This window comes from Odocoileus virginianus, unplaced genomic scaffold, assembly GCF_023699985.2.
Source record: "Odocoileus virginianus isolate 20LAN1187 ecotype Illinois unplaced genomic scaffold, Ovbor_1.2 Unplaced_Scaffold_1, whole genome shotgun sequence".
In the NCBI taxonomy this organism is placed as follows: Eukaryota; Metazoa; Chordata; class Mammalia; order Artiodactyla; family Cervidae; genus Odocoileus; species Odocoileus virginianus.
The window spans coordinates 11,057,899-11,077,311 of record NW_027224263.1 but is presented as its reverse complement, the minus strand read 5'-3'; the positions used below and the strand labels follow the sequence as shown (position 1 = coordinate 11,077,311).

At 41.1% G+C, this 19,413-nt stretch overlaps 1 protein-coding gene across 1 annotated transcript in view; it reads right to left on the bottom strand.

Moving 5' to 3' along the window:
* Positions 1-19,413, bottom strand: part of DOCK11 (dedicator of cytokinesis 11) — a 214,143-nt gene that overhangs the window by 116,424 nt on the left and 78,306 nt on the right. Inside the window, 6 exon segments of the mRNA XM_070462215.1 lie at positions 1,609-1,674; positions 1,763-1,947; positions 4,751-4,827; positions 5,030-5,152; positions 8,161-8,243; positions 9,820-9,942. Of these exon segments, the coding sequence (XP_070318316.1) occupies positions 1,609-1,674; positions 1,763-1,947; positions 4,751-4,827; positions 5,030-5,152; positions 8,161-8,243; positions 9,820-9,942 (657 nt within the window).

Genomic DNA, 19,413 nt, shown 5'->3' with positions numbered 1-19,413 from the left:
GCCCACCCAGCTCTCACCATGAGCCTGTAAATTCCAAATCATTTCCAGTCACTCCAGACACCCCCAGACATCGCCTAACTTGGCTCCATGGATGCTGCTCAATTTCCTGCCACCAAAGAAATATAATTTCAACTTAGCTGACAGGAAGTGGCTGAACACTTCTAATCATTTGGAAGGGAAACACTCTCCAGCCAGGCCTGGCAAGCTTACTTCTCTCATGCTATTTGCACTTCTTAATATGAGAAGCTCCTCCTCGGTCGGTCAGCAACATGTGCTGAATGCTCATTGTGCATGGGCCAGGTAAGGAGTTTTAACAGAACCAACAGCAGATCCATTCCTAGCCTCGAGGAATTAGAAAATGAATGGCCATTAGGCCACAGACGGGCTTACTGTTCTCTCACTTTATGAGCCACACTTTCAGAGTCACCAGCTTGCTGCTACACCAATAAAATGAATGGAAGGCTTTCTAGGGTTCCGTGGAAAGATCCGATTTCATTTCTAGTGTGAGTTTTTCACTTCCATAGGCTTAATACGTTCAAGGATGAATATGGGGTCGACTAGCCAGGCTCCTAATGGACTCACTCAGGTACTTCAGAGTCAGCCTCCAGGCCAGCTAAGAAATGAAACTGACACTCGCCTGCTCTCCTGAAATATGGTTATGAAGGCAATTTGCAGGAACTGCAGAGAGGTAACCTAAGAGTCTTTGAGTATACAAAAGGATAGTGCACGGGGATGAAGAAAAAACTATTCTCAGCTCCACTGAAGGAAGAATCAGAGAACCGACACCTCATTTGAGCCAGCTAATCCTTAATTTGACTTAGGTTTCTCTGTGAAAAAAATCTCTTCTCAAAGAACTATTAAACATTCGATGACTTAATCGGGGACATTTCAGCCTCTTTTCCTAGGTGGTTTAAGTGGAAGACTTGCCATCCATCTGTCTGATTTAGGCTCAAGCTAGAGACATGGGGAGTCAGATAAACACTTTGTGATGGCTAGATGTTCGGACTTCTCTCTCAGACCTCTGATTCCTGGGCTAAAGAGCCAAAAGTAAATGGTGGCTATAAAGAGTGAAACCGTAAGGGTACCGTGACAGGTATTTTAAGGATCGCAATATCAGATACTGAGATGCTTTTCCTAGACCACTCATTCAAGTTTGGAGGCACCATTTGGCCAGCCACAGACTCGAAGTCATATCTCAGATCAAAGCAGTCATGCTGTGCTACTGTCAGCTTGAAGCCCGTTCAGGTTTCAAGGAGAAAGGAGTTTAAACTCCCCTGATGGTACCACTATAAGCTGTCAGAAGAAAATGACCTTGTGATTGGGCACTGAAGCAGGGCAAAATCCAAGTGGAGCAAAGACAAAAATTCTGGCATATGCAGCTTACCCTTTTTTAAAGCTATATATACGCTCCTAACACATTGTGTTATTTCTTAATATTTAACTCAATCTTACTGGTAATGTTTAAGAGTAGAAAAGGCAATATTACATTTGTCACTTTACTACATTTTCTTTGACATTTAAGCACATGAAACTTAGCATATGAAACTACCTAGTACCAAAATGTCTGTCTCTATGAAAAATGCATGCTTATCAATATCACAAACAAACCTTTAGGGCGCTAGCATCACTTTCATCTGAATCCCGGAATTCCACACAGACCGCAATGTTCCTTGCCTAAAAACGATTCATCATTCAAAATGAGTCACGAAACGAGATTATAAACAAGTGTAACACCCCCAAATGTACAGTTTATCCTGTTTACCTTGGCAAATGTTTTCTGGCTATCATATTTTAATTGCAAGGGATATACATATAGATGGTTTTTGTAAATGGTAAATGGGTAACAATATTTTGTCATTTCTGGAACAAACTCTTCAACTTCCACAGTAATATTTTGACAATTCTTTTCAAAGGGCTTCAGAGGCACATATGAAGATGTAATACAATCTATAGCAGAAAAAAAAACAGGCAAAGATGCAACAATTGTTAACACATTCCTGCATTTATAAAAAAACATACCTGGATTGTGTTCTCTAAGAATGGTTTAACAGAATTCTTAGTGATTGACAAAAACGCATACAGCCACTTCAAGAACCCAGAAGAACAAGTAGGAGTAAGTAGCCTGATGCTGATTTTAGTGAAACCCTTCAAACCAGATGCAGATTGCTATTTCATTCTCAACGTATAGTGATTTTTCCAAATATAACACATCATAATTTTGACAAATTTAAACTCTGCGAAGAAATCCATTACATTTTTTCTCCTGCGACTGCAATTTAGCTTTTCACTGCAATTTTTTATTGGTATCAGGGAAGTAACAGTAAATTTATGCCAATTAGCTCATGGCTAGTCCCTCTTAAAAAGTTAACTTGGTACAGGTGCAAATTTTCACTTAAGGAATAAAGGCAGCCTTCTGAAACTACAGATCTTATGATGTGTTACCAATAATAAATTCAATCCTCCCGAATGTGGAAAACACAAAGACTTAGAGAAGTATAGCAGCACATGTTATTGAGGTAACCACTTGCAATAAAGGTTATTCATACACTTAAAGGGGCTCTAAGACTGCTGGTCCTTGCTGAAGAGTGATACTGATGGAGAAGAAATATGCAGGAAAGTCAGATCTGAGGACATAATATTTTTCACTGGGTTTGGTTTTCTATGATAGCGATACTTACAATAGAATATCTGTAGGAACAGAGTAAAGATCCACAGATAAAAGTGATCATTTCACTGCCCAGAGTTAACTACTGCTAATATTTTGGCATCTTTTCTTGTAGTCTTCTTTCTAGATATGTCTCATCTAACAAACACAAAAATCGCACTGTATAGAGAACTTTATCCTAGTTGTTGGTATTTTATCTGATATCTTATTTCACGAACTATTTGTAAACATCATTTTGCAGAGCTGCATAAAAATTTCATGGTATCAGGATCCCAGAACTGAACTGAACCACACTTGAACTAAACCATGACTGAACCACACTGACAGTGTCGTACTCTTTGGTTGCTTTCAATCCCCTCTGTAACACAGACAACACTGCAAAAAATATCTTTATGCATAAACTCCTGTCTACACTTCAAGTTATTTCTTTAGGAAAAAGTTATCCATTGAACTCTTAGGTGTTTTAACATGTCAATTGCCACTCTCCTACTTACAATCCTTTCGTGACTTCTCATTGTACTTGAGATGAAATTCAGTTTTTTGAGGAGTTACCATGGTTTTCACACTGCTCTTCATGATGTGATTCTTCCTGCTTCTCCTACTTTATTTCCTATCTCCCGTGTTCACATCACACACTAGACTAGAGCCTCACCAGTTCCCTTTGCATTCATACAAACCAACCTATCTGCACCTCAAGATCTTTACATGTGACAACCTCAGAGTAGAATGTACAGTCCCAACCATCTCACGCAGGCTGGGCCACATGGTGAGCCTTCCTTAGCCACCCTTTTTGAAAGTAGCCCACCCAATCAGAGACAGAAATTATTCATTTGCTTTCTTGTTTAAATGTCTGTCACTCCTTCTAGACTGTAATCTCCATACTTTCAAAGCACCTAGTAAGTATTCAATAGTTTACTCACTAAATGTTTATTTGGTGAGTAAATGGATAGACAGAATGTCAGAATTAGAATACCTTAGTTATAGACATTCATGGATGTCTCTTGCCAAACTGTACTCCTACTTGAGATAGGTGACAGTGCCTGGTCAAAACTAAGCCGGCATTACAGTTACAGTTCATTTTTTGCAAATTTGATAGATGAACAAAAACACCACAATGCTGAAATATTTACATTTGTGTTACTGGCATAATTACCGAGACTGGATGTTTTCCAATTATTTACCAGTCATTTTATTTCCTGCAAATTGTCTTTTCTGTCTTCTGTCCATTTTTCTCCTAGGATCATAGATTCTTGTCTTTAGACAAAAGAAATTCTCCTTTTGGATCCCTTCACTGATGAAATTCAGCCAAGGCAAAAGGAGCAGAAACTGACTGGAACACACTCACATCATATATTATACATGAAACAGCATCTGATAAAAATCAACTTAATTTACTTCCTAATCTCTAACTATTCACCATGTGTCCTGGCTTGAATAGTGTCCCACCAAAATTCATGTCCACTGGAAACTCAGAATGTGACCTTATTTGGAAATAGGGCCTTGGCAGATGTAATTAGTTAAGATGAGATCATAATGGATTTAGGTGGGCCTTAAATCCAATGACTGGTGCTCTTAGTAGAAGACCATATGAGGACAGAGGCAGAGACCAGAATGATACACCTATAAGCCAAAGGATGCCCAGGCTAGCCAACAGCCACTAGGAGCTAGGAAGAAGAGATTCTTCCTCAGAGCACTGTGAGGGAGCGTGGCCATGCTGACACCTTGATTTTGACTTCCAGCCTCTAGAACCACAAGAGAGTAAATTTGTTGTTTTAAGCCACCCAGTTTGTAATACTTTCTTACAGCAGCCCTAGGAAACAAATACACCATGTAAATCTCAAGAAAAATGTTAGGAAGATAAAACACCTGAGCTTCAGGGACTTCCCTAGTGGTAGTTCAGTGCTTTCAACGCAGGGGGCCCAGGTTTGATCCCTAGTCAGGGAACTAGATCCCACATGCCACAACTAAGAGGTCACGTGCTGCAACTAAGATCCGGTACAGTGAAATAAATAAACATTAAAAAAATAAAAATCCTGAGATTCAAACATAGCCTTTTAGGTTTATTTGCAATATGTAAGTTCTTACTTGAAAAATCCACAGGAACACATTCTACTGTGATGTTTAGCTGCCCAGGAATAATCTGCAATTTGGTCTTCTCTGGCCTAGATGTAAAATAAGAATATTTTATATTCAAAAAATATGATTACTAAGTGTACTGGTTACCATTTATTCAAACTTCCAAATGCTTCCAAATCCAAATGCTCTAACATTTGATTTTTCCCACATATGACTCACATTCATCATTCAAAGAAATTATAATTCATCTATGCTACTGATTTACTGCAGTAACTCTAAAACACTTACTTCTTGTATTCTGAGAGCAACTTGAGAATGTCTTCATTGGAAAGCTTGCTACTATCTTGTTTATACAAAGGAGAAAATCTCCCATCCAGGTCCAGAGAGCCTTGAATATCTTTGAAAATGGGCCTAAAAGAGCAACAGAGGGTTTTTTCTTAACTCGAGAGTATGGCTAAATTAAGATCAAACAGTGGTGATGGGAACATAAAATGGTGAAACTCTTTTGGAAAATAATTTGGCAATTTCTCATGAAGTTAAGCATACACCTACCCTCTGATCCTGCGATTCAACTCCTAGGCATATTTCCACATGATACTTGAATGTTCACAGCAGATTTATTTGTTATAACCCCAAACTGGCAACCACCCAGATATTCATCAACAAATGAATGGATAAACAAATCGTGGTATATTCTTACAATGGAATACTACTCAATGAACAACTGATACAACATTATGGATAAAATACAAAAACAGACTGAGAACAAGAAACCATAGACAAGGTTACATACTGCATGATTCCATTGGTGTGAAGTCCAGAATAGGTAAAAGTCATCTAAGGTCAGTGGTTGCCTGGGTGGGAGTGGATGGCTGATTGGACAGGGATGTGAGGAACTCTCTGGAGTGATAGAAATGTTCTAGATCTTGGTTGGGGTGGTAGTTATATGACTATATACATCTGTGGAAATTTATCAACCTGGACATATAAATGTGCATTTTAATCAAAGATAAATTATATCTCTGTGAAGTTGATAAAAATTGAATTAGATCTTTAAGATCAACTTACATAGAGTTTATAATATATCTATAAAATTTCTAATATGAATTGGAATTATTCCCTCCTCCTTCTCTTCTTTCATTTTCCGAGTAGCTGTTTTACTGCCAGAACAGGAAGTAATATACAAGCACCCAACACACCGGAAGCAACTATGGCCAAAAGCACAATCTCCCCTGGCAAAGCCTCTGAAAAATGTGGTTAAAGGCACTAACTATCATTCCTACTTCTAAGCATACCTCCTTTTATTTTCAGTAAACAGGGGTTTATCACACAGCTTTTAAATATCCCAGCCAAGCCTTTAGAGTCAGTTCCTGTTGCTGCTAACAACCAAAATAATTTAAGAAGAAAAAAAACAGCATAATTCCACATCAGAACTGGGGATTAAAGCTTCTAACTTTGAAGGTTTTACAATTTATTTTTCTACAAGCACATTAGCATCAAGCAGTTACTGATATGGCCTAAAAAGGGGTGGAGAGCATGTGCCATGGCTGTCTATTGTGGGCTCTGAATTCAGGTGCTGTTAGTTCTGAGACCTGCTTACATACATGCCATGCCAACTTAGGCAAGGATTTTTTTTTTTTTATTTCTGTGACTCAAATTCCTCATCTCCAAGATGGGGGAGAATAGTACCTACCTCTAAAAGAAATATACATTAAGCACATAGACCTCTGCCTTGTACGTGCACGTGTGTTAAGTTGCTTCAGTCACATCTGACTCTTTGAGACCCTATGGACTGCAGCCCACCAGGCTCCTCTGTCCATGAGATTCTCCAGGCAAGAATACTGGAATGGGTTGCCATTTCCTCCTCCAGGGGATCTTCCCGACCCAGGGATTGAACCTGTGTCTCTTATGTCTCCTGCATTGGCAGGTAGGTTCTTTACCACTAGTGCCACCTGGGAAGCCCACCTTGTACAGTCAGCACTTAATTACCATAAATATTGGGCTGGCCAAAAAGTTTGTTCTGGTTTTTAAAACCTGAACGAACTTTCTGACCAATAGGAACAGCAGTAGCCACTGGAGCATCACTAAGTATGTTTCACCTTCTGGACCAGCTAAGGAATACCTTCCACTCTTCTTTTCCCTTGACCTATCCTTGGCTAGCATTTCTTCCTAGTTGGCAAAATAAGGACAAGGTGCCTTTTCATCTACCAACATATAACACATTTTGAGACGCTCTCCCAAAATGAAATGATTATAGTGATAGAACAGTTACTGAACTTAAATCTCCTACCCTTATGGTACTCCCCAACACACACTGAACAAAACTCATTGAATTATTCAGAACTTAGTGCCCTTTCCCCAGAAGTTCCAGTGAGCTGTACAGGCTGTACCATAAACAAGTCAGTGAACTTGTACTTCAAAGGGAGTATAAGCGAGGAATACAGTTTCAGTCATCACTGTAGGTAGATTGGCAAGATTTAGACAAAAATCATGTAAACCACCATCAGATATGTGGTACAATTAACACACTTCCCAATATACTACCCCTGAAGAAGTTGCCAAATTTGTCATCAGAAAGCAAGAAAATCTACTAAGTAATTACACACTTGCACTGAGCAACTACATTTTTTGCCTTCTAGTTTTTAGTATGTTTTTCAGAATTACTCTATGATGGCTTTCCAAAGCATAAACCCAGCCAACTCTAAAATAGTGGGCACATTGTACACAATTCACTGCAATTTCTGGTTTTCTGGAAAAAAAATTCCATCACTTTAGCAAATAAGCTCTGCTTTAAAAGGCAATAAAATTAAGTGGTGTCAGTCAGATCAGTAACCCAAGCCAAAGAAAATTTCCCTGAAGCAAGACATTTGAAAAAATGAAAGGGTCTTTGAGGCACAGCAAATTCTAAAAGAAAGAATTTTTACATCCTGCTATAGACTGAATGTTTGTGTCACTTTGCTGCTCCTACACCCCCAAATTCATATGTTGAGATCTAATCCCCAAGGTGATGGTATTTGTATGGCCTTTGAGAGGTGATTCAGTCATGAGGATGCAGTCCTTATGAATAGGATTAGTGTCCTTATAAGAGGCCAGAGAGCTAGCCTGCCCTCATTTCACTATGTGAGACTACAAGGAGAAACTGGTTGTCTAACACCTGGAAAAGAGTTCTCACCAGAACCCAACGATGCACTCTGATCTCAAGTTTCTAACCTCAGAAATGGTCAGAAATGAACGTCTGTTGTTTAAGCCACCCAGTCTAACCTGTTATGGCAGCCTGAATGGACTGAGACACATCCCAAGTGTCCCAATATATAACTGGTTTGTCAGAAATAGACTTCTGAATGCTGCTGGCAAGGACAATAGCCCTCAACTTCACACGGGAGCATGAATAGATGGGTCAGAAATATATTTGTACAAACCTGGCAGCCCAAGCAAAGGGCATTCTGTATTGTCCAAGGCGGCTACACACTTGCTTAGCTGTCCTGTGTACCTTCTGGGCCGTCTAAGGTTAGAAATAAAAAGATAGGCTCAGATTTGTCCAAACTATCAGAGACTCACCCAGAAAAAATAATTTCCCCAACTTACTGATATGAAACATCAAAAACTAGGAAAACAAGATACAGAAATAGTTATAAATGAAACACAACACACATCAGCCACCCACTTTTCAAGATAAAAGTATTTCCTAAGGTTATGATTTTCTCATCAACAGAGCCCTCATCAAGATATCAGAAGACAAACAAAATAGATGTAGGGCATGGTTTGTACTGAAGACTGTTATTGGGAAAAAATTAAGCAGTTTTAATGTCTATTTCCTTTCACACATGAGCAGGCATATACTTATCATTCTTGGGTGAAGTTGGTTCTGGGTACTGCTGACCTTTTTAACTCCCAAGATAAAAGCCAAATGACCAAGAATCAATGCAATTAGTTTAGCGTGGGCAGGAGCTGCTGTTTGCACAGACACTGGGAGATGACAAAGGAGATAAACTGCCTATAGAGTCTAAACAGGCTGTGAAATGCTGCCTCTATGCTATCCCGAGGGATACAGAATGCTGAAGGCTTTTATCTATATTGTTGAGACTTTTCCCCCCACAAATTAGTCATATGTCTCCTCAGCATCTCCTACTTAATAAACACTATTTGGATCCACAACTAAAGGCTACATACAACAGACTGACTCATAAAAACTCAGAAGCTGGATTGCCGCTAATGAACTATGCCATGAATGCTTTCCGTCTTTGGGCTGACTTTTCTCATTTATAAAATGAGAGAGGATTAGATCAATAATTTCCAAAAGTTCAGAATTCATGATCCAGAAATTTGGAGAATTACCCATTTAAAGATGTGTGCTGTGCTTACTCACTCAGTCGTGTCTGATTCTTTGTGACCCTGTGGACTGCAGCCCACCAGGCTCCTCTGTCCATGGGGATTCTCCAGGCAAGAATACTGGAGTGGGTTGCCAGGCCCTCCTCTAGGCAATCTTCCCACAATCCCTGCCACTTCACATACCAACATTATAGGAAAGACAGACAGGTGTGATGTTTAAAAAGTAGGAAGGGCAAAAATCTCAGAATAAACTCCTTCAAATTGAATACCCTGAAGCTTCATGAATGGCTCTCTATCTTGTCTTTCTTTTCTCATTTCATCAGAGACAGGAGTAAATTTGAGTACAGTCTGGCATTTGGAAAGTGCAGGACTTGGGTCATTTTTACCCTCGTTGCTCTGACATCTTTGGCTATATGCAGGGCTGGGAATAAAGAAAGAGTAGCTATTTCCAAGGATACAGTGTCAATGAATAGATATTGCCTAAAAGCCTTTAGCTCTGATTTTAATAAACAAGCAAAAATCAGACTGCCATGTGAAAAGGGGGAAAAAGTTATTTTCAAGCCTAAACATGCATACTCACAGAGCACACAATATTTTCAGAATATATTGCATGCTGAAAGAATGTTGGGGTTTTTTTTTGTTGTTATTGTCTTTCTTTTTAGAGGCATCATTGACAGTATCATTTAAAGTATCAATAAAAGCAAATTTTGCATTTGGCTGAAATGCTCACAAATGATCTTTATAAATACCTTTGCTGGGTCGGAATTTTTGATGTAGGGTTCCGCGCAGTGTGTGATGTTTCCTTGGAGAACCTTTTCAATTCTTGCAACCAGGAAAATTTCAGGATGTGGATTTGTCACTGAGAAAATTCCCTGGAAAAAAATTCCTTCTGTTAGATTTTTCCTTAATGTAATTTCATGCATACAGTTGCTTGGTTAGTGATTCCTAGTGGTGTGTTCAGCACAGAATATTGATATTCAACATAGAATCATGTCCAGGGCCCTGGTTAAGAGATAGCATTTCCATTCATACAGTTTTCAAAGGTCCTAATTGATGTTCCTTTCAATATAGATTTTCAATTTTGTCACCAGTCTCACATCTATTAGTCCCCAAAGTGTAGGTGTCACCCTGACTGCTTAGCCGCTTGTGTTTGGCGGTGTATGCAAGGTGCATCCTTAGGCCTAATCAATACAATGTGTATTGTTTGGCTTAAAGTAGCACATGCTAAAATAGCATGCATTTCTGAAGTGGGACAGGACATGCATTTTTAAAGGTAGTTGCCTGTAACTCCAAGGCAATTCACTCAACCTTAACTACTACTAAAGGTAACTAAGAAGGATGAAAATACTTTACTGTTCTACATAGAATAAAAACTAAATCATCCTATAGAAAACACTCCTTTGCTGCAGCGGAAGAGCTCTGGTGCTCTCAATGTAAAGGTAGAGGACAAACAATCCAAAAACTACTTTTGTTCCAAAACACTTTGTTTCAGGGACTAATGTAGATGCTACCAAGTTCCATGTGGAACAACTATACCATCTCGTGTCCAGCTCAGCTCTTTCCAAATATAATATATTCCAAATAGTCTGTTAGGTGGTGATGTCTGTTGCTTAAAGGAGCATCACACAAGTGAATTCGAATGGAAAAATCCATCGTTGGGACTCTACCAAGTTTTATTTTGTCTGCTTGGTATATTACCAACTGTGTTAAGATAGTGTGTTCCCGTTTTCAAAGCATTTCAGACCCATGAGCTCATCTGTTGCAGATAGAACTCTCTGAGGTAGACAGGAAAGAAGAGAAAACTCAGTGGAGGACACTAAGTAATCCCCCCAAATCCAAATGGCGTTTAAGGGTCCTGGATTATGTCTGATTCACCTTAGGATTCCCAAGCAGCAAGGATGGAAGAAAGTGGTTAAAAGCTGTTCGAGGAGTCAAATTTCCTGGGTTCAAAGCCTGGCACCACTATTTACGGGTTTAGATAAAGTCACATCCTCTCTATAGCTCAGATTTCCCATCTATAAAATGGGCTATGACAAGAGGAATAGGTATTTTGTAATCTTCTTGAGTGGATTCAGTGAAGTAATGCACATTAGGTAAGTGGTTACCAGAGTAACCAACATCTCAAGGTCACAGAACCTGATTTTTGGTTCTGCCAGCAGCATGCTGCCCGGGCTATGAGATGCAGCTGGCAGAGTGCTGGAGCAACCCACAGAAAGTATGCCGAACAGTGCACCTTGAGCACGATCTCAGGCTTTCGATGGTCACATAACTGTGCTAGATAAGATAGCTTTTGTGCACCCTCTCCCTTAGTCTCTGGGAAGATCCCCTGGAGAAGGGAATGGCAAGTCACTCCAGTATTCTTGCCTGGGGAAATTCCATGGACAGAGGAGCCTGGCAAGCTACAGTCCATAGGGTCACAAAGAATTTGACATGATTGAGCCACTAACATTTTTCACTTTTTTTCTTGTCTTCATAAAAACCCTCAAACACAGGCACTACGATACACACTTCTTACAGATTAAGAAACTGAGGCTTAGGGAGGTTCGTGCAGTGAGTAAGTGGGTGATGACTGCAGTCAGGGCTTTCAGACAACACAGCCCAGGCTACAGACCCACTCAGCCTATCAACACAGGCTCCCGTTGTCTCACCTGATAAGGCCGGATGAGAAGAGCAACGCTGCTGACTGCCACAACTAACATTCACTGAGCACCCTCCGTGCCCAGTACTCCAGCCATTTCCCTACACTGATGCCAGAAATGAACATGATTGTGTCAAAGGATTTGACAATTTGATCAGAGGAAGCTGCTTTGACTGTGTGATCCCCGTCACTACTGCTCTCACTAGCAGCCCCACTGTACTGAGCAAATTCAGCAGGTTGGCACAGGGCCGAGTGCTGTCTGGGATGGGGCACCTTAGACACATGAGAATGCTGAAGCATTGTTCAACTAACCAGGATTCCGAGGTAGGGGGACACTCTCTGAGGCAGCTCTGCCTTTTGCCCCTTAGCTTCCAGCTCTTCCCCACTCCCCAGAACACAGTGGGTGGGTAGCTAGAGAACACCCTAGAATCCCAGGTGGGCTAGGAGTCTGGATCTTCGGGACAAGGCCCTCCTTTCCCACCACAGGGGCATGGCTCTGCCTGCCTCTCTTCAGGGTGACTGTCACCCACATCACTGACCCCTCCCTCTAAGGAACGGGCCAGGTGTCCCCACTCCAGTTCCCAGTGCTTAGCCCCCCAGGACGTGGCAGGGCATGTGGTAGCAGTGCCCTTTTTCACTAGCTCCACACCTGCTGCCCCCCAGTGGGGAGCACACAAACAGACTCCTAAGAGTCAGCACCTCGCCCACAACCCCACCCTAGGTCATCTTGAGGGACCCGGGGCACCGAGCTCTGTCTGGGCACCTGGGAAGGAACTGTCAGGCAGCTGAGAGTGAAGTGACTGGTCACAGTAGCTGGTTGGTGTCAGGAAGGCAAAACTACTCGATGGGCTCAGCTTCTTCCTTTTCCTGTGGTTACCTGTTGCTCCTCAGGAAGCCACTACAGAGAAAGACTCTCCAAGGAGCAGACGGGGAGAGCCTAGAAGAGCCCCCAAGCGCCACCATCCACCAAGCCCTGGGAGTGGGTGGCCTCTTCCTATAGATCCTGCTGCCGCTTGAACAGCCTTGCTGTAGGGGATGGGGCCTTCACACTTCCCACGAGTGCCAGGGCAGTGCCATGTCCCTCTCTAGGGTGACAGGGAAGCGGGGGGGTGGGGGGGGGCGGGAACTGCACTCTGGGGCCTGCTAGAGCCAGATTCAGGTCCTGTTCCTCACGACAATAGCTCTGGGACCTTGAATGAGCCACCTGGTTGCTCTGTGCCTCAGTTTCCTCATCTGTAAAACAGGGATAGGAATAGCACCTATCTACTTTACTAGGGTATGGTAAGAATTAAATGACTTCATACAAGGACTTCCCTGGTGGTCCAGTGGCTAAGACCCCACACTCCCAATGCAGGGAGCCCAGGTTCAACTGCCACAACTAAAGATCCCACATCCCACATGCTAAGACCTGGCACAGCTAAATAAATAAATATTAAGAGAAAATAAATGACTTCATATGGATAAAGTATCTAGAGGAACACTGAAAAAAATATTGCTGAAAAAAAATATCACTGAGCTCAGATTACTGTTCAGATCTGCTAATACTGTCTCTCCCTATACAGTACTGCATTCTAGTCCCAAACAGAAGAAGTTGAAGAAAAAGACTTCTTCAAAAGGAAATGTTCAACTATTTGAAGTTAACGACCACTTCCTGATATCTTTACTGGATCTGGGAAAAGAGTGGAAAATGATCAAGCCATGTGAGGCCACTTCCATTCGTTCTTACCTCAGCACCTCTCATCTACTCCTTTGAAGCCTCCCTCAGGTCCCACAACTTCTGTGCCGTCTTCTAAGTCAACTCTCAACCCCTGAAGCCTCCTCACATTCCAAACCCCTCCACTCCCATTGTGTTATATACATCAGTTCAGCTCATACATCAGTTCAGTTCAGTTCAGTCGCTCAGTCATGTCTAGCCCTCTGCAACCTCATGGACTGCAGTACACTGGCCTCCCTGTCCATCACCAACTCTCGAAGTTTACTCAAACTTATGTCCACTGAGTCAGTGATGCCATCCAACCATCTCATCCTCTGTCATCCCCTTCTCCTCCTGCCCTCAATCTTTCCCAGCATCAGGGTCTTTTCAAATGAGTCAGTTCTTCACATCAGGTGGCCAAAGTATTGGAGTTTCAGTTTCAACATCAGTCCTTCCAATGAATACTCAGGACTGATTTCCTTTAGGATGGACTGGTTGGATCTCCTTGAAGTCCAAGGGACTCTCAAGAGTCTTCTCCAACACCACAGTTCAAAAGCATCAATTCTTCGGCCCTCGGTTTTTCCTATAGTCCAATACTCACATCCATACATGATTACTGGAAAAACCATAGCCTTCACTAGACGGATCTTTGTTGGCAAGTTATATCTCTGCTTTTTAATATGCTGTCTAGGTTGGTCATAACTTTTCTTCTAAGGAGCAAGCGTCTTTTAATTATATGGCTGCAATCACCATCTGCAGTGATTTGGGAGCCCAGAAAAATAAAGTCTGTCACTGTTTCCACTGTTTCCCCATCTATTTTCCATGAAGTGATGAAACCAGATGCCATGATCTTAGTTTTCTGAATGTTGAGTTTTAAGCCAACTTTTTCACTCTCCTCTTTCACTTTCATCAAGAGACTCTAGTTCTTCTTTGCTTTCTTCCATAAGGGTGGTGTCATCTGCATATCTGAGGTTATTGATATTTCTCCCGGCAATCTTGATTCCAGCTTGTGCTTCATCCAGCCCAGTGTTTCTCATGATGTACTCTGCATATAAGTTAAATAAGCAGGGTGACAATATACAGCCTTGACATACTCCTTTCCCTATTTGGAACCAGTCTGTTGTTCCATGTCCAGTTCTAACTGTTGCTTCCTGACCTGCATACAGATTTCTCAGGAGGCAGGTCAGATGGTCTGGTATTCCCATCTCTTTCAGAATTTTCCGAAGTCCACACAGTCAAATGCTTTGGTATAGTCAATAAAGCAGAAATAGATGTTTTTCTGGAACTCTCTTGCTTTTTGATGATCCAAGGTATGTTGGCAATTTGATTTCTGGTTCCTCTGCTTTTTCTAAATCCAGCTTGAACATCTGGAAGTTCACAGTTCATGTATTGCTGAAGCCTGGCTTGGAGAATTTTGAGCATTACTTTACTAGCGTGTGAGATGAGTGCAATTGTGCAGTAGTTTGAGCATTCTTTGGCATTGCCTTTCTTTGGGGTTGGAATGAAAACTGACCTTTTCCAGTCCTGTGGCCACTGCTGAGTTTTCCAAATTTGCTGGCATATTGTGAGTGAAGCACTTTCACAGCATCATCTTTTAGGATTTGAAATAGCTCAACTGGAATTCCATCACCTCCACTAGCTTTGTTCTTAGTGATGCTTCCTAAGGCCCACTTGACCTCGCATTCCAGGATGTCTGGCTCTAGGTGAGTGATCACACCATCATGATTATCTGGGTCATGAAAATCTTTTTGTATAGTTCTTCTGTGTATTCTTGCCACCTCTTCTTAATATCTTCTGCTTCTGTTAGGTTCATACCATTTCTGTCCTTTATTCATCTGTCCTTTATTTATCTGATCCAGACTTGCCCTGAGAGTCAAGGAGACTCTGGCAGAGGCGTGGGTCAGTGATGGCCTGCTGCAGGGTTGGGGGTACTGAGTGTAGCAGTACATGCATGGGACCTTTTGAAGGAGGTCACCATTATCTTCATTACCTCCACCATAGTTTGGCCCCAGGTAAATAACAGGGAGGGAACACAGCCCCACCCATCAACAGAAAATTGAATTAAAGATTTACTGAGCATGCCCTGCCCATCAGAACAAGACCCAGTTTCCCCCTCAGTCAGTCTCTCCCATCAGGAAGCTTCCATAAGCCTCTTATCCTTCTCCATCAGAGGGCAGACAGACTGAAAACCACAATCACAGAAAACTAACCAATCTGATCACATGGACCACAGTCCGTCTAACTCAGTAAAACTATGAGCCATGCAGTGTAGGGTCACCCAAGATGGACGGGTCATGGTGGAGAGTTCTGACAAAAGGTGGTCCACTGGAGAAAGGGATGGCAAACCACTTCAGTTATTCTTGCCTTGAGAACCCCAAGAACAGTATGAAAAGGCAAAAAGGACACTGAAAGATGAACTCCCCAGGTCAGTAGGTACCCAATATGCTACTGGAGATCAGTGGAGAAATAACTCCAGAAAGAATGAAGAGACGGAGCCAAAGCAAAAAACAAGCACCCAGTTGTGGATGTGACTGGTGATGGAAGCAAGGTCCGATGCTGTAAAAAACAATATTGCATAGGAACCTGGAATGTTAGGTCCATGAATCAAGGCAAATTGGAAGTGGTCAAACAGGAGATGGCAAGAGTGAATGTTGACATTTTAGGAATCAGCAAACTAAAATGGACTGGAATGGGTGAATTTAACTCAGATGACCATTATATCTACTACTGTGGGCAAGAATCCCTTAGAAGAAATGGAGTAGCCCTCATAGTCAACAAAAGAGTCTGAAATGCAGTACTTGGATGCAATCTCAAAAATGACAGAATGATCTCTCTTCATTTTCAAGGCAAACCATTCAATATCACAGTAATCCAAGTCTATGCCCCAACCAGTAATGCTGAAGAAGCTGAAGCTGAACGGTTCTATGAAGACCTATAAGACCTTCTAGAACTAACACCCAAAAAAGATGTCCTTTTCATTATAGGGGACTGGAATGCAAAAGTAGGAAGTCAAGAAATACCTGGAGTAACAGGCAAATTTGGCCTTGGAGTACAGAATGAAGTAGGGCAAAGGCTGATAAGAGTTTTGCCAAGAAAATGCATTGGTCATAGCAAACACCCTCTTCCAACAACACAAGAGAAGACTCTACACATGGACATCACCAGATGGTCAATACCGAAATCAGACTGATTATATTCTTTGCAGCCAAAGATGGAGAAGCTCTATACAGTCAGCAAAAACAAGACCGGGAACTGACTGTGGCTCAGATCATGAACTCCTTATTGCCAAATTCAGACTTAAATTGAAGAAAGTAGGGAAAACCACTAGACCATTCAGGTATGACCTCAATCAAATCCCTTAAGATTATTCAGTGGAAGTGACAAATAGATTCAAGGGATTAGATCTGATAGACAGAGTGCCTGAAGAACTATGGACAGAGGTTCATGACATTGTACAGGAGGCAGTGATCAAGACCATCCCCAAGAAAAAGAAATGCAAAAAAGGTAAAATGGTTGTCTGAGGAGGCCTTACAAATAACTGTGAAAAGAGAAGTGAAAAGCAAAGGAGAAAAGGAAAGATATACCCATTTGAATGCAGAGTTCCAAAGAAGAGCAAGGAGAAATAAGAAAGATGTCCTCAGTGATCAATGTGTTATACATATCAGCATTTAATTACATTCTGCCTAATTTTGTTGCCTCAGGTCTTTCAAACAGACCTAGGTTCAAATCCTTCCTTCACCACTACTGGCTTTGCCATGGTAGGCAGCTTACTTAGCCTCCCTGATCTGCAAAACAGTCATAATCATATTTTATAAGACAATCATGTTTACATGAGACATCAGTGGAAGATTCTGGCAACAAGAGATATTAAAAAAATGTTGATTTTCTTCCAACCTGGGTTATAAATGGCATGACATCTGAAACTACAAGTCAAACTTCTTGCGTTGAACAGACAGCTGAACACATTGAAATAAGGCAGCAAATACATCACTGGCTTACAAGGACTTATTTGGTATTGTGTGGAAAATTTTCAACATATAATTCAATAGCAGGTTCTCCAATACTTATAATACAGTTTTGCTCAATTTTTCTTTTAGAAGCACAGGCCATCAGAGTGAAATGTTCATATATGTGACAACCACAGTCGAGTAACAAACCAAGGGAATGAGGGGTAACATGGGGAAAAGCGACCACAGATCCACAGCCCATAGAGAGGAGTGACAACACATGTCAGGTCCCCTACTATTGGGCAATCTGTATCAATGAGCGTAATCTTTGACACCAAAATGCCCACTGCTTAAACTTTATTCTAAGGAGATAATACAAATGAGCTACAAGGATGCAATAATGCAGCATTATTTATGATATGCCAAAATTAGAAATATCCTAATAAGCTAAATCATCATATTATTCTTTAATAAGAATGTAACTGATCCAGAGAGTGATACAGGATGATAAACATGATGTTGAATGAATACAGTAGGTATAAAACAGCAGGACTATAATACAGTTTGTAAGAGTACACATAATGTATGTGTTCACATATACACAACAGAGATATTTAGAAACATGCTGGCCAAAATGTTAATAGTTATCATTTATGGGTGGTGATTTTTTATTTTCTTCTTTAGTACTTTTTGTATTCTTTGAATTTTCTACATAATAATGTATTTATCTTTACAATCAGGAAAAAAAGCAACTTTTTTTTAAATCGGGGAATTAACTGTTTTACGATGTTGTCTTGGTTTGTGCTATACAGTGCGAATCAGCAGTAATTATATATATGTCCCCTTCCTCTAGGGCCCCTACCCCCTTCCATGCCACTCCTCTAGGTCATCACAGAGCGCCAGGCCGGACTCCCTGTATTACACAGCAGCTTCCCACTGGTTATCTATTTTACACATGATAGTGTACATATGTCAGTGACACTTTCTCAATTCGTCCCACCCTCTCCTTCCATTGCTGTGTCCACAAGTCCATTCTCTGCGTCTCTTCCCTGCAAATAGGTTCATCAGTACTATTTTTCTAGATTCCATATATATGTGTGTGTGTGATATATGATAATATATATATGATATGATAATACATATTATATATAGTATATATATAAATTAATATATGATATTTGTTTTTCTCTTTCTGACTTCTTCACTCTGTATAACAGGTTCTAGGTTCATCCACCTCACTACAACTGACTCAAATTCGTTCCTTTTTATGGCTGAGTAATAGTGCATTATATACATGGTTGGTGGGAATGTAAATTGGTACAGCCACTATAGAGAACAATATGGACATTCCTTTAAAAACTAGGAATACAACTACCATATGACCCAGCAATCCCACTAATAGGGCATGTATCCTGAGAAAACCACAATTCTAAAAGACACATCCTTCCCTGGTGGCTCAGCTGGTAAAGAATCCACCTGCAATGTGGGAGACCTGGGTTCAATCCCTGGGTTGGGAAGATCCCCTGGAGAAGGGAAAGGCTACCCACTCCAGTATTCTGGCCTGGAGAATTCCATGAACTGTATAGTCCATGGGGTCGCAAAGAGTTGGACACAACTGAGCGACTTTCACTTTCTTTTCAAAAGACACATGCACCCAATGTTCGCTGCAGCACTATTTACAATAGCCAAGACTTGGAAGGAATAACATTTTTATTTGCAGTAAAATAAATCTCCTTACAATGTGAGCTACTTTGCTCTGCTTCTTCCTGCTTTAGTTCTCTGCAACACTAATTTCCTTTCAGTTGCAAAAGTCTAGAAACAGAAAGCAGACTGTCAGTTCTGCTCTGCCTAACCTCTTAAGGCCTCTGGTCTGATCAGAGGTCAAAATGCAAGGGAATTGTTCGGCTCCTTCTAAAAGGGACTCTTTGTAACAGACAGGATGGCTGCGACAGAAGAACTCCTTGTGTAAGGAGTGTTTATGCTCCATTAAAGCTACCTACTCGAAATGGGAATGGGAGACGGAAGGTTATTTTAGGGTCAACTTTTTCTTCAAAGAAAACAGCCT